General features: G+C 38.2%; 1 protein-coding gene across 1 annotated transcript in view; it reads left to right on the top strand.

The window, feature by feature from the left end:
- CRB1 (crumbs cell polarity complex component 1) overlaps positions 1-8,458 on the top strand; it is a gene marked incomplete at its 5' end in the record, with an annotated part of 131,021 nt that extends 122,563 nt beyond the window's left edge. Inside the window, 1 exon segment of the mRNA XM_058176643.1 lies at positions 8,243-8,458. Coding sequence (XP_058032626.1) covers positions 8,243-8,458 — 216 coding nt within the window.
- Between the last annotated feature and the right edge of the window lie 8,320 nt (positions 8,459-16,778).

Genomic DNA, 16,778 nt, shown 5'->3' on the forward strand with positions numbered 1-16,778 from the left:
TGTCGCCACCGCTCGCTGGACTGGGACCAGTGGGAGGAAGCGAGCTGCACCTGAGCCGCCGCCGCCGCCGCCTGGAAGAGGGAGGAGGTGACCTTCACGCGCGGAGAGGGTGGGGGATGGTGGGGTTGAGGGGCGTGCAAGAGGAGCGAGCGTGAGGAAGAGGAGGAGGCGCGCCTCTTGCACGCCTCAACCCCCACACAGCCGGCAGCTCCGCTTCCTCCCTAGGCACACAGGCGCGCACACACGCACACACACAAAAAGGCCTTTCCACCCTCACTCCTCTTGCACGCCCCTCAACCCCCCCACAGCCGGCAGCTCCGCTTCCCTCCCTAGGGCACACAGGCGCGCACACACACGCACACACACACACACAAAAAGGCCTTTCCACGCTCGCTCCTCTTGCACGCCTCAACCCCCACAGCCGGCAGCTCCGCTTCCTCCCTAGGGCACACAGGCGCGCACACACACGCACACACACAAAAAGGCCTTTCCACGCCACTCCTCTTGCACGCCTCAACCCCCACACAGCCGGCAGCTCCGCTTCCTCCCTAGGGCTTCCTCCTTGCCAAAGTCCGCGGTGCCCGGCCGTTCGCTGGCTCGCCGCCGCCGCCTCCCAGCGCAGGAGATCGGAGGACGGAGGCCAGGGCGAACGGGAACACTGCACCACCAGGGCTTCCCCGCGCCAATGCACAGCCCGCCAAGTTTGCGCCGTCCGCCCACCAGACACGGGAATGGGGGCCGGCCTGGGGGCGACAAATCCCGCGAGACCTCGGCGGGCCCGCTCCCCGTCCCTCCCATGGGAGTCCGTTCGGTGCCCCCTCCTGTGCGGGGTTCCCAAAGACGTAGACTCGAGTATAAGCCGAGGGGACGTTTTTCAGCACAAAAAACGTGCTGAAAAACTCGGCTTATACTCGAGTATATACGGTACTTTTTTCTGAAACATTCATAATAAGGTGGGGTGGAATTCATCCCTTTTAGAAACCAAGAAATGATATCTTTTTCAGATATAGGAAAAAGAGTTTAGGATTCCTTAAGTAAATTCACTAAGCTGGGTACAGAATCTCACAGCTTCAACACTCTACCATCCTTCATATATATAGTGTAGCAGGCGATGGGAAAAGCTTTTCTCAGGGACCCAAGAGATCTGCTATCAATCAGAGTAAATACAGAATTAGAAGGACTGTCGGGTGGGATTAAAGCAGCTTTGTATGTTTCCATGACTTTAGAATTCTTTACTTCTTTAACAACAATTCCCATTTATACCTTAGAGGTTCAAAATGTGGTCTCCAACTCACTTGTAGGGTGAATCTGAACATGCTGCCTGAATTATTCTATGAGTAACTCTGGACACTTACTTACTTATTTATTTAGCATATGGTATATCATTCACGGACCAGCAATATATATTTACATAACATCTAAATTAATAAAACATGATGAAGTATAAATGTCAAAAAGACCTAAGTTCAAATATCAATGTCTAAGCCCGTGATGGCGAACCTATGGCATGCGTGCCAGGTGGCACACAGAGCCCTCTCTGTGGGCATGCAAGCCATCGCCCCAGCTGAGCTCCATTGCGCATGTGCACACACATCCCCTGCCTCCCCCTGGCCAGCTGGTTTTTGGGTCTCTGCCGAGCATGGGGGCTGGGGTGCATGTGGGTGATGTGTGTGCATGCACAAGTGTGGGGCACATGTAGGAGCCATGCACACATGCACGGGAGGGTGGGACGCATGCAGGAGGTCATGCGTGTATGAGCAGGGGGCAGGGGGAGTGCAGGGGTTGTGCGTGCATGCATCGGGTTGTGTTGTGCCTTGTCCTCCCTCCACTCCTCAGCCGGGCCCCTCCCATCTCCTGCTATCCGATTCAGAGTCTGATAATGAAGAGGAACGGCCTGGCTTGCCTCTAGCCCCAACCCTGGCACCATGCCCGGACAGAATGTCAGGAATGAACAAACAAACCTTACTCCTACAGCATGTGAGCACGAAGCCAGCCACGTGCTAGAATTGCCGGCAGCAGATCAGGAGGAAGGGAGTTCACAGTGGACGGATCCCCGCTTCTGGAGAATTGAGAGGCGACGTCAGCAAAAGGAAGGGAGGGGCAGGCCTGGATAAGTGCTGAGTCATGGAGCCACACCCCATGGCCTATATAAAAGATCTGCTTTTTGGCATTCCTTGAGTCAAGCAAAATCTCATCTGGTTTGCTGAAGTCACACCTTGGATTCCTGCCTGCCCAGAGAAATCTGAAAGGAATTTGGCAAAGCTGAAGAGGCTTCATGGCCACGCTTGATACAGACTTCCCAGACCCGGCCATCGGAGGGGGAGGGGGACACGACAGATTGGGGTGGGCAAGGGGGTCACACGTGCATTGCATTATGGGTGTGCACATGTGCAGTGATGAAAAGCTTAGCCATCACTGGTCTAGGCCATCCAACCATTGAACCATCATTTATATTAAATGAATCAGACATTGGACCTCAGCCAGTCACGATGTGATCTACTGTTTGATGTGGGACCCCGCAATCATACTGAGCAGAGGATATTATGGCCAGTTTATACAGGGAGATGTCATGTGAGATGCAGAATCTATTCAAGATTGTCCATTGCTGATATGGTAGATCAAAGCCTAGCACATCTTTTGTGGGGTCATTTATATGTATTCCTATGTTTGGACGTTCAGCGACCCATTTGACTTTCCATTGGGAACTGATGTTAAAGTTGTTGGGCAGCTTTATATCCCTAATATCTAGGAATGGAAGACTTCAGACTGGGGAAGACTCCCAGAAATGAATTTAGAAAAATGTTCAGCTAAGGTCGTATAGCCAGGGATTCAGTAACTTACAGTCCTAATGTATCTGATGGGCAAAAATTCGAAGAAAACTGCTATACACCATTGCCCAGAAAGAAAGGGAAGGAAGGAAGGAAGGAAGGAAGGAAGGAAGGAAGGAAGGAAGGAAGGAAGGAAGGAAGGAAGGAAGGAATTAAATTCCTGAAATAGAGTGAAGTTAAACATTTTCCCCCAAACATTTATGAAATTACAGTGGAATAGCCTGTTATTTCTCATCTGCAATGAGAATGTTATCTAATAAAAATGAGATTGTGTGGAAAATACCATATTTCCATACAATACAATATATTCCATTTTCCCAGACAAAAGAGAATTAAGATAATTAGATTACTAGATCCTTAAAGAGATTCATGGAGCCAATTTTACATGGATCCACTATCAGCAATTTATTTGGTATCTGTCATGTGACCCCGTGATTCTGTTATCATGGGAAAACAGACTCTAGATTACTATCTTTCCTACAGATGCTGAGCCCAAACAATTTTGCTCAAAGCAATCTGTAAGAGTCAATGTCAGAAATATTCTTCTGCAGATATAGTCAAATTTGATTTCTTAATCTTCAGGAAGCGGCTTTTGAAAGCTTTGGTCTGGTTTCCTTTTTTTTTTTAAACCCTCCTGGGTTCTTTTGTTTTTAAATATTTTTGGAGTTATGCCCCAAGCATATAATCTGTTTTTGACAATTCAATTGTCACTAGTATTCCAAATCAAAAGCACCAAAACAAAATCTGAATTGACAATCATAATTCTCCTAGGGTGATGCTGCCCAGCACGTCTGTTTTCCCATGGTACTTTTGGTTACATTTGGGCTTCTTGATACAGATAGGGAAAATATCTTAATATCTTTCATAGCTCTTCAAATTCAAGTGTCCCTCAACAACTAATTAATATCACCTGGAAAATATTTGATGCTAGTGGTGATGCCATGAAAGTTTCCCGACACTGTATAAAATATTACATTGTTGAATGTAATACAACTTTCTCCATTCTAATATTTAGTATTGTTTATATTTTATTTATTTTTTATTATAAAAGCTTCTATTCTGCTTGAGTCATGCTATTCTAAGAAGCTTACAGTAAAATATACATTGCGATAATTTAAAAATCATCAGCATTATTTAATAATTACAATAATAATAAATCTTACATAATCACAATATTATTATGGAAACCATATTTTTTTGCCATATTTGACATAGGCTGCACTCATAACCAATGGCTGGTGTCTTTGCAAAGGTTTAATTTAACTTCAGGACAGTGTTAAGTTTAAAAAAAGATTCATATAATAAATTAATTATTCTTGCATGCTGTTGCTTTTATGAAGAAAGAAAAATAAACACTAGGAAACAACAGGGTGTCATTTATTATTAATAGAACTGTATGTGGGCTTAGCTGTACTAATAAAATGAACTAGAGAAACTCCTGCATTTATAAAGTTTTGTTTGGAATAACCTTTGAACTTTTTGTTGACTGGTTTATTGACTGATTGATTGATAAAGTTGATGTTGACCTTTTTAAAAAAAAACTTTTATTAAGCCTTTTTATTTTTAAAGAGAGAGAAAAGAGATACACAGTTAGAGGAAAAAAGAAAAAAATAATACAAATGAAATGATTAAACAGAAATTTTATAAGCATCCTATTTTCGACATTTCATTAACTGAATTAAGTATTGTTTTTAAGATTTCAGGCTGTTCTTAAAATTTATAATATAAAAATATCAATAGCACAGTCAGCACAGTACAATTCATAAAGTAACATTAAATACTGTCCAAGCTGTTGAGGGTCTATTCTGATTTAATTGAAATTATAGTCCTAGAATGTAATGAAAATTCATATGTAGAATTATATATAAATGGTTTTCAAGTTGAATTGAATTCTATGTCATATTTACTTCTGAAATAGAAAGTTATTTTAGATATGGAGGTGTACTCTCCCAATCTAATTATCCATTATTTGAAAGTGGGGTTTGGAATGCTGTCTGGACACATGTTGCTTTTGAATATATCATATATTTTAATTTGTATATTATCTGTGTTTTTCCTCCAGTTTTGATATCATGACCATCCTCTTCCCCAAATGTATATGTAGAACTTATGTTGAATCAAGTAAAGAGTATATAGATTTGTCTTGCTCATTTGTCAGTCTAGACCAGTGGGTTTCAACAAATTCTACCTGATCTTTAGCTTCATGATCTGTGTAAAGGTTTCCCATTCAAAGAATTGAATGCTCTGGAATTCTCATTTTCCTCTCACTCTTTCCACAGCTTGAAATGGTTAACATAATTAAAGGCCTTTCCATAATCAATGAAAACATATTGACATCTTTTTTGGTGTTCTTTGGCTTTCTCAGTTACCCAGCAGTGTACATTAACAATAATTCATGCTGTTGTTATGTTATTCTGTGCATCTCTTGTTCCTCAGCCTTTTCTGAAATCAGTTGAATGTCTACTATCTTCCTTTTCATGCAGGGCTTTAAGCTGTATTAGATTGTCCTAAACATTAGTTTGCTAGCATATGAAAGTTAAGAACAGTCTATAATTCTTCTTCTTCTTCTTCTTCTTCTTCTTCTTCTTCTTCTTCTTCTTCTTCTTCTTCTTCTTCTTCTTCTTCTTCTTCTTCTTCTTCTTCTTCTTCTTCTTCTTCTTCTTCTTCTCCTCCTCCTCCTCCTCCTCCTCCTCCTCCTCCTCCTCCTCCTCCTCCTCCTCCTCCTCCTCCTCCTCCTCCTTAGGAGGAGGATTGTATGTAGACTGAGCTTTTCCAATTTGTTAGCCACTGGATCATGCTACAGATTTGTTAGGATTAATTGATTATATCCTTTATAGATATTTCTTACTTGCCAGATATCTGTAGAATTCCATCAATTTATGTGGTATTCCACCTTGGTAGTGACCAATAACAGAGGTTCTTATACATAGGGAATATCTACTAAGCTATATTGGATAGTGACACCTCTATTCTACAGAATTTCAGTCTCTATTCCATTTTTGTTTGATCTTCTTGGAATCACTTACTGTTGGTTCATTTGTATCCTTTAGTGTTTCAGTATGAGGTTGGAAGTGCCTTTAGACTTTCATCTTTGATGTGGTTACAGATTGTTATTACAATACCAATTTTTCTCTGCTCTAACAGCTGTCTGAAATTCTTTTCAATTTCTTCCTGAGCTCTTTTGCACATGAGCAGTAATCTGTTCCATAGTCTAGACATGTCTTTGCTGTTGTAATTGATCTTTTCCATCTATTTTACCAATGATATGATTAAAATTATTTCTATGTACTCCATCTTGGAATATCTATTTGTAAAAATTAGGGTTGTTTGAAGTCTGTATTGGCAATAAAGAAATCAGTGGATTTTTAGAAACAAGTCATTCTCCCTGCTTCATTTCAGTTTTTTCAGTTATAGAGTCCATCTATATTTTTCTCCTTGTATGGTTGCTAAGAGTTCAAAAATAACTTGATGGCACATAATCAATTTCCAACTTGGAAAAGCTTAGCATTCTAGTCTTCAGATACCTGCAGCACATGTCTGGTCAGTTTTAGATTAGACTTGACTATAAAACCCATCAGCTTTCTTTTTTTTTCTGTATCAGTGTTAAAGCATAAACTTGAATAACCATCACATTAAAGCATTGACCACAATTTCTAATTGGTATTATTTGGTCATTGACTATATTATATTCCAGTACATCTGGAAATATTATTATTATAAAATAATAATAATATTATATTCCAGTACCTCTTTGGTATCTCTTTCTTGACTATGAAAGCAACATGGTTATTTGTTTTTCGTAACCTGAGTAACAAATAATGTGATATTTTTACTGTCCAATACTATACTGTCCAATACTAATTCATTTCTAGTTGCCTATAGCCTATTTCATCTTCCATTGTGTTGAGCTTTCCTGTGTTCATGTTTTTCACATTTCTTGATCCCATCGCAATTTTTTGTCCTGCATGGTAACATCACCAGCTAGCTGTCTCAAAGGTTTTAATCTAACTGTGTCATAATCATTATTAATACCTGACAGAACCTCAGCAATTCCTCAGTAGCATATTGAATGCCATCCATCTAGGAGCCCATTACTTGACATTATGTTGTCAATTATTTTATCTTGTCTGTACATGAGGATGACTGTTTTCAGGTGGAGGAGTAAATCAGAGTACAGTTAGCCCTTGACTTATGACCAAAATTTATATTGTTAAGTGAGAGTTTTTAAATGAGTTTTGCCCCATTTTATGCCACAACTGCTAAGTGAATCATTGTAGTTGTTAAGTTGGTAACACATTTAAGAGAATCTGACATCCCCACTGGCTTTGCTTGTCAGAAGGTTACAAAAGGTGATCATGTGACCTTGTGGGGGGACCGTTGCCAAGCATTCAAATTTGATCATGTGACTGTCGGGATGCTGCAAAGGCCGTAAGTGTGAAAAATGGCCAGCATCTTCTATGTTGCCACTGTCAAATATAAGTGTGTGCTTTCTTTAGCTGGGCAACTGGAATTGACCTTCAGACTTTGGGAATTTTGCTACATGTAAATTCTCTTACAAATATATCCTAACATTCCCCAATCATTTCTTCTAGGAATCCCTTTCCTCCCAATTCATCCACTCTTGGCAATGAAACAGCATAGCAAGATTTGAAACCACTTTCAAGATTCAATCCTCAAAAATATTTTCCATGAATAAGCAGTTCCACATTAATAAAATTAATAATGTTAACAGTCTATAGTTTTAGATTACCACAAGAATGTTTTTCTCTTTTATATGCAACCTTGCAATATACCTTCTTCCCAAAGATTTTAATTAGTATTGAGCAGAATATTTTTTTTCTGTACTTTTAAATCAGGTTTGTTTGATGGGAAGAATTTTATCCCCTCCCCTCAGAATAAGCAACTTTCATTGACTTAGTTGTGATAGTTAATTCTTGCACCTTTGATACAAGATGGCTGAAGAATGTATGTGAATGTCCTGCTGTTTATTGTATCTCTGTAGTGATTTGCAAGCAACTTGGTGCTCTGAACTTCCATTCATCCTGCAATGAAGATACCATTGATATAGCTTTTTTTATATGGGAGCTCTGAAGTATAAGAAAATGGGGAGTCAACCCTATGGCTGCAACATGATGAAAAATTAGATAACATGATGAAAAACAAGCAGCAGCTATAGTTGTCAGGAAATTAGACAAATGTTAATCTGGAGCTTCATTATTGTTGTTATTTCTAAATTCGTTCCTATTTTGAGTTTGCGGTATGTACAAAGATAACCAGCTAGATTTTCTCCCTATGGGGAGAAGTATCCTGAAATGTACTCAATAGTGTAAGCCAGTTATTTCCAGGATAAAATTGTATCTATTATTTTTTCTGCTTCAATGGCATCATATTGTTCCTTCTTTCCATTCTTTCAGCTGACAGCTGCTCTGTCCTTCAATATATTCACTACCATTGGCTCAATGACCTTGGCCTTGTTACTGATCTTTCTTCTGGTAGTCATAATTTCCATCATAACTGCCAATAAACGTGCCACCCAAGGGACTTACAGCCCCAGTCGCCAAGAGAAAGAGGGATCCCGAGTTGAAATGTGGAACATGGTGCAACCTCCTCCCTTGGAAAGACTGATCTAACTGAAATTAACAATGATCTTCTCAATCGATAACATAAAAACAAAAAGATTGTTCTGGATACCACCGTAGAAGCCTATAAGACCATAAGGATTTCTGCCATTGAACTCAGAAACCTTGCTCATTAATCAAAGGAAGCTTCAAGATTGCATGAGACTCTTCAGCTTTGCCTTTCTAGTGGTAGCCTTTTGCACAGTCAGTGCCTGTGGAAGGAAGATAATTTTTTTAAAAAGCCAAACTATCCCTCTGTCCTTGCTTGCACAGGAAAGCACTTTGGCATGCAAGATTTCATTCTGAAAAACATTCATGATAAAAGCGGCTGGATGCCATATCTCGTTTTATGGAAATTTTTATTCATCGTTGAGCATTATATATAGACTACAATCAACTTTAGACTGCAATGGTTCCTGGGATCTGTGTTAAGTGCCTGAATTTCAGATGTGACTGAAAGCCACTTGTTTGGGTCTCTTTCCTTTCTGACCATTGCTGCAGAAGAATGTTGTCACACAATGATCCATGTACACGCCTTGTCCTGCACTTATTTCTATATAGTGTCTTTAGAAGTAATGGTGTTTCACTGCATCATCTTAAATTCTTTGAATAGGAATTGAATCAACATTATGGGAAAAAGCTCTTCTTGCAGCAAAATAAAACTTTGAAACCATTCTTCTCATTGGAGTGTTTTTGTCATCTTAAAGACTTGCAGACTTAGAGCACAGATGCATAACCATATAAAACTATATAAAACCATATAATACTACCTGTATTTTTCGGAGTATAAGACGCACCGGAGTATAAGACTTTTAAAAATAAAAAATAAAAAAATCCAGTGGGATTTTTTTTGCATTTTAGGATTAGACCAAAACTTTATTAATTTATTACATCATTTAAATCCATGGGAAACAGTAGGAGTTTGCTTCATTGTAGTTGTTTTCATTTGGATTTTATTAGGAAATAATTTGTACCCTTGCAAATCCCATGTTTTAGTAATTCATCCAATATTATCAGACAGAAACAAGACCGATAGGTCTTAAACTCAGATTGTATTTTAGACTGCAGTACATTTACCTGAACCTCTTGGAGACAGGATTGAGAGCCCTACATTTTCTCTTCCTCAGTACATAACTGGCCTTTCAAATACTGCCTGTAATTTTCTGTAACTTTTAATATCCATTGGCATGTTTTATTATGAAATGCAGATTAGTTGAGTCCCATCAAAATCCCCTTTTGTCCTGGGCCAATTCTTTTTATTGTTGTTAAAAGTCAAGGTAACTAGTTGAACAAAAAAAAACCACCCAAGCACTTCTAGGTGTGATGTTTATGAATAACATGAATGGACCTGTTGACTCCTACATGTTGTCAGCTTTGGAAGCCATTTGGAACCAGAAGCTTCCACATTGCCAACTTCTTGCACTTGGGAAAGTAGGAGGGGTGGGGATTCAAGAGAATGGTTGTAGTTAGACATTATAGCATTCTTCCCTTTGGTCAAGGTCATGGTGTTTCTGCATCTGGAAGAGTTGTTGTTGCAGAGATGGCTCAGATTGGGACGGATGATGATTGGGCCATGTGACAGACTGATGGATTTGGAGTTTTGATTTACTGAGGTAAAACCCGGAAATCTCAGATTTGGGGTTTCCCAGATGTGCCAGTATACCTACTCTAATAAATGGAATTTTGAGAAACGCTTGTCTCCGAGTTTTTAATTGGAGCTGGGGCTTTCTGGAATGCTGACACATGTAACTAAACTGCCACACATCCAGTAGAATTGGGGAAAAAACATGTTTGTTTTGCTACAGCCCACTTCAGAAATTGTTCCTGTACACCTCTAAGCCACTGAATGCCAAGAAACCACCATGCATTCCTGTGAGAATTAGTCCCAAATTCATTGACAGTCTCAGGACATGGATAATTTACAGATTGAAGAATCTCCAGCTCTTTTAAATAGATCAGACCATGAAATCAACTCTTCAAGGTATCTAAAACTACTTTTATTAAGATTAGTTATAATAACAGAATGTTGAAAGTCTGATCCAACTGTACTTTCTCCCCTTCCTTATAGTTTAATGAATTAGGGAGGTATCCGGTTGAGCCACTTCCAAACAATATATTGATATGGATTTCAGAATGCTTCTATCACTTGGCCTAAGCAACAGCTCCTTCATATTTCCATCAGAGGTGGCTTTGAGCAGGTTCTGACCAGTTTTGGAGAACCGGTAGCGGAAATTTTGGGTAGTTCGGAGAACCGGTAGTAAAAATTCTGACTGCCCCCCACCCCATCTATTCTCTGCCTTCCGAGTCCCAGGTAATCGGGAGGAAATGGGGATTTTGTAGTAACCTTCCCCTAGATTGGGGGGGGGGGAATGGAGATTTTAGTATCCTTCCCCTGCCATGCCACTAAGCCATACCATGCCCACCAAGCCATACCCACAGAACTGGTAGTAAAAAAATTTGAAACTCACCACCCATCTCCATCAAAGGCATTTTCCTTACTCCCTACAAGAAAACCTTGTGCCTGTACTTGCCAGTGTCTGTATTTTTTCAAGGCACAGAATCTGTGCTCATTGGTGGATTTCATGCAAATTTTGTAAGAAAAACCAACAATCCCTGGGGATTTAAAGCTTTAAAGACTCTGCTTCTGGCAATTTTTCTCCCCCCCCAGTCCCCCAACTTCCCATGCTCAGATGATGAAAAACCACAGTCTCCCCTTAGCTTTCCTTGCATACCAGGAAATCCACATCATAACTGGAAGCACTACTATGGTTTTTACATACATGAGAAGATTTTGGAGGGTGAGGATATTTTTACTTGTCACATTCAATCCAAATTCAAATCCAAATCCAAATTCCAGGATCTGATAGTGTTATTTTTCCTGTTATGATCATGATGATGATAAAAACACAGGGAATCCAGAATGGGAAAATGGTCTTTAGAAGTTGTGTTTAAATCCCTGGCAACAGCAGAATATGGACTGGTTTGGGATTATACAAGGTCGAGGAACAGCCTCAAAGTCATAATATTTAGTACTATATTTCTAAAAGTATGGATACATATATCTATCAGTTTATTGCTGTTGTTAAATTATTGTTGTCATTGCGGCTATTATTTGTACTACTGTTTGATTGCTGTAAATTACTGGGGGCATATTTCATCAAAGAATTTCAAATGGGAAAGTTGAATGTGAAATTCATCCAAGCTGAACGTGCTTAAATTCTTTGGTTGTATCATGCTGGATTTTACATCTGTTTTATTTCCATTTTACAAATGCACTTAATTCTCATTAATACAGAAGCAATGAATTAGAAAAGGGAATTGATCAAAAGTTACGATTTTTTCAGTGCAGCTCCAAAAAGTTTGTTTCTGACTAGTGAAAGATTCTACTATTTGACAGACTCTAATAAGCCTTTTATTATATATTTGATCTCTTGATTCCTTTGTGAATATTCTATGCAGCCAAATTTTAAGAATCACAACAGATTGTTTAAAAAATAAGACATGTTTTAGCAGTATACTTCAATAAAAAATATAGAATACATCTAGTGGAGGAAAGGACTGCACAAGTTTGACAACATCTCTGATCTTGGCAAGAGGAACTTGAAAGGCATTTCTATCCTTATAGTATTTATACATTTCCATCTTTTTTATCTGCACACATGCATACACAGGAGAAAAGCTGGAGATGAGGATGCTTCCCATTGTAACTGTCAGACTAGAAGTATGATTAAATGGAGCTGATTTATCTTTCTCTCAGAAGACTGCCCAATGATCAGAACTGCTAACCTGGATTTGGAAGCTTGGATAGAGCTTCTTATGGTGGGCAGCTAGCTGCTCCTGTCATTTGTTTCCAGTGAATAGCTATTGTTTGAATTCTGTGCTAGCCAGATTGTATGCCATGCCCACTTCATGTCAAATTCCATTTGTATATGTTATGTCTTCTGGATGTGTTGCCATCTTGCTTAAACTAGGCTACATCCACAGAAATGCCATTCTTCCGTTGACAAGACTGAAAGTGATGGAGTTAACTTTCAACATTTCATAATCTCATATTCTTTAACATGCATCACAGATATCTTTAAAAGTTCAGGAACTCACAGGAGTTGGCTATTCAGACGGTGAGAGTACTGAAAGGTTTTCATTGTAGAGAAATGATGTGCTAGAAACCCTTTTTCTTATTTCTCAACTGTAAATAGGAAACTGTATATTTAGAATCCATTTCTATTCTGAACGGAAGTTCCACAATCAAGGCATTCTTGATCTATATTCTACTCTTCCACTTGACATGATTACTAAAATGTGCACAACTGCAAGCTCCTCATTTTGATTTTTATTATTGAGAAATACATTAAATATCACAGAACAATGTTCCTGTTTTCAAGCCTGTTGACTTTGTCTCTAGAGTTCCAAGCAATATGAAAGAAAACAACTAATTTCACCATTGCTGACATTTGCTATTTTTTATTCGTTTTATATTATACAAGTGGGGCACTTTATGGCAATGTGAAGTTCATCAAATACTTTGTATTAACATTAGCCCAAAGGGTCAACTTAAAGTGCATACAGAGGTGCTACTAATTTAAAAAAAAGTTCCAGTTTTTATCATCCAAGAGCAGCATTTTATAGTTCTTCAGAACCAGGATCCATTCCTAACACCAATTTATAATGTGACTGATTTTTATTTAGTAATTTTACCTTCATATGTCCATTCGAAAGCTGCTTTACAGCCGATCAAATTGTTGGTCTATTATAGTTTCAGTTTTGTTTATACTGATAGGAAATAGCTCTTCTGGATTTGAGGCAGGAATCTTTTTCAACCTTTCTTAGATTGAGATTTAACTTCTTGCATGCACAATCTGTCTGCTAAATTCAAACAACGTGTCTTTCTTCATTTTCTTTCTTTTTAAGAACCAGGAGGCCTGGTTCCTATACGTCCTGCAGAGACAATATCATTGGCAAGAGACATTTTTGGAGAGCAAGTGAAGAGAAGAATTAAAAAAAGGTTCCTGTTCATAAAGTAGTGGCCATAGCACATGACAAAATACCCATTTACAAGCATGTCATCGGCCTCCCAGAATGCTCCCTGCAATTACACTAGGAAGTTTGTGGACCCAAAGGCATTGATGCAAATAAGTTGCTAGAGGCTGATGTTTGCCTTATATCTGTATCAAAGGGGACTTTTTGGAAGATATTAGACATGTTGAATTTCTCCTTTTTTTTTTCAAAACTTGTTTATCAGTAAAAAAAAAATCTGCCCCTTTTTGTGATTGGCTACACTATTGTTCATTTTCTTTTTGCAACATTTTTATTACTTGATATATAACTGGTGCAACTTGTTTTAACCATATTGGTTTCATGAATGAAACAATTCTAGTCCCTTTTCAAATAGTTCTATATTGGTAGAAGAGAAGTAGAAACACATTCTGGGGCAAATCTTCCTGGCTTTTGTTGCGTAGTTTGCAACATTCATAATATATTTTTAAAAAGGGTTTCTGCAACTCTGATTTTTTTTTTTTTTTGATAATAGACCAGGAGCTGAACAATTTGCTCTGTTCAGATGAATTTTTTCTGTATTCTCTTCTTCAAGACAAATGGTCATAAATATATCACTGTGTTGCATTAATGAAATTATGTACACAGTGTAACGTAAAAAAAGTCTGCTCTTGAACCACAACTATTGCAATACAGAGAATGTGGTATGTAACACTAAATTCATCACAGGGCTTATCTGCTACTTGCAATCAGGACTAGATTACACAGTGCTTCAATTAACTCAAGTAAGTCAATTCAAAGTAGTTTTTGATCAACGTTTACCCATGGGAAGAAAATATACAAGAAATATACAAAAGTTAATTGAATAAACAATCCAAATGTAAGGGCAACATGTATTGAAACAAGCAATAATTTATCACAACCAGAGATGTCATACCCTGGATCATAAAAATTATACATATTGACCATTCATTGCCATCTGGTATCAATTTTAAGAAGCAGCTATTTATTTGCATGGTGAAAGAACAGCGGGACAGACAGGATCAGCAATTACAAGTAAATTAACAGAAATCTCACTCTGTTGTGTATTTATAATGTAATGTGGGCAATACAGGTATTACTAGCTATAAGTGTCTGAGATCTACTAAATAACTGGCAAAATTTCAGATTTGTATTATAACACAATAATAGGATGCCCCTATTCAATTTCAATTGACTAAAAGCTATTTGCCCACTGACAATGTACTGTACGTCTTTTTACTATACAACTGTAATGAGATGCTACACACAATTTAACACAATTTTGAAACAAAAACTAGAAATATACTAGGGTGAAAAGCAACCTCAAAGACCTACTGAGAAAGCAACAGGTGCTTCTAATTGTCAAAACACATACATGCACACACACAAATATAAGGAAAAATATTGCACAAAGTTCAACACTTCTTTAATCCAGCACTCTCCCACATCCTAGTTGATGCTTTACTTACATTTGAGATGGGATGAAGGCAGAGCTGAGAGAAGCCATTTAAAAAGGATCAGTTTTCAGTTTGAAAGTTTATATTAACTTCTCTCTCTTCTCCCCTCCCATTAATACTGATTCTATATTCATGCCTTGCTATATATAGTGCAGTTAATAGCAGGACCCATATTTTTACTAAGCCTGTCCCAACGTCAGTAAGTAGCAAGTACTTAACATTAAAATAATGTTTTTTCTGAAACATTATTTCAGATCCTTGAGAAAAACGAACTATTGTTTTGGATATTTTGAATTCCTATTGCTCAATATTTATGGAGATTCTCAGTCATCCAGGTCATGGTTATCCCAAAAATGCTTTTTCAAAAGTCAACTGAACCAAGTCCAGTTATCTGTTGAAAAAGAACTTTTGGGTCTATTGCTCAGAAATTTTGTGATACTGGACATAAATGAGGCGCTTAAGCATGTTTACTTAGTTGGATCCCTTACATAGAAGCAATACCGCTATAAAATAAAAGGGTGAGAGAATATCAGCAGCAGACACAGAGTGTGGTTAAGGATGGTTGGATGGCACCAGACACATTCAACTCCTGGGAACACAATCCAGCAAGATGATGTCTTGCATGAAGCTACTTGAAATAAGTGGGGAAGAGGGAATAACTATGCAACTTAACTCTTAGTCCCAGATTGAAAGAGTTATGAGACCTTGGGCAGAAGGAAGCACCACTGGAATTTTCTTTCACAGGCAGCCATCTTTTTAAGTTAATGTAAGGTGTGAAAACCTCAGCCTTTGTTTGCTTGAAGAGGAAAAGAAATGGTTCCTAGTAACACCAAATTATATTAAATGAAGAGGAAAAAGTGCTAACACAAGAAATCTAAGATTGTTTACCTTCCTGCAGGTGTGAGTTTAAGGAGCTTGGCACTGATGTGTTCCTTTGAATTCAGAACAGGGTTTATTATTGTCTAGGAAGTGAGAGCTTTAAAATTATTAACTTTTTCTTTGGATAAAGTGAACAGTAGACCTATCAAAGCCAACCAATGTCCTATTTGTGAATTAAAGCTTCATCTAGCTCTCCTCAAGGCTGTGTCCTCCACACATAAGAGAATACAACTCTGACCATCCCCAGCCATCACGGGGGCAGTTGTCTGGATGTATGCTGTAGTCCTTACATTTCCTATAATAACAAATTAGGAGGACAGCCACACATCTTATTCCTTTTTCTCCTTGAATTACACCAAGGATTAGTTGCAACACACCCTGAAATGATGCCCACAAAACTCCCAATATGAAAAAAATGGTAATGTCTTCACACAGAAGAATGTGTAGGGATAAGAATGCTGAACCCATGTGAGGTTTGGCAATTTTGTGAAGTTTGACTTTTTAAAAAAGGGTTTTTTAAAAGATTTTTATGCCTCTTATTGAAAAGGCTGACTTCAAAATTACATTCTATCAGAGCACACAAGTTTCATGTTAAAAGTGGCATCTACCCTGTTGCTATATTGAAGCAAAGATACATAAGAACAAGCTCCCATAAATACTTTTCTAATTCTTTAGCTAAGCAGGAGCCTGGACTCACTTATGAAATGAGTACTAATATTAGGAAGAGGTTACAGAAATGGACACACACTTCTCACCCAACTGGCAACTAACATTACTATTTTTCATTCCCTGCTCAATACAGCCTACAAAATATACTAGCAAACTATGGGCAGGATGAATAAAAGAGGATGTTTGTTTTGTTTTTAATATAATTTATCTAATGCAACTTAAGTATAATAATTTAAGCACTGCTAAAACAATGTTAACAGATCTTTTGATGGATTTATCTAGCCTAGCTATGAAAATTAAAATTTTCAAAGGTG

The sequence above is a fragment of the Ahaetulla prasina genome, chromosome 3 (assembly GCF_028640845.1).
Source record: "Ahaetulla prasina isolate Xishuangbanna chromosome 3, ASM2864084v1, whole genome shotgun sequence".
NCBI classification, from domain to species: Eukaryota; Metazoa; Chordata; class Lepidosauria; order Squamata; family Colubridae; genus Ahaetulla; species Ahaetulla prasina.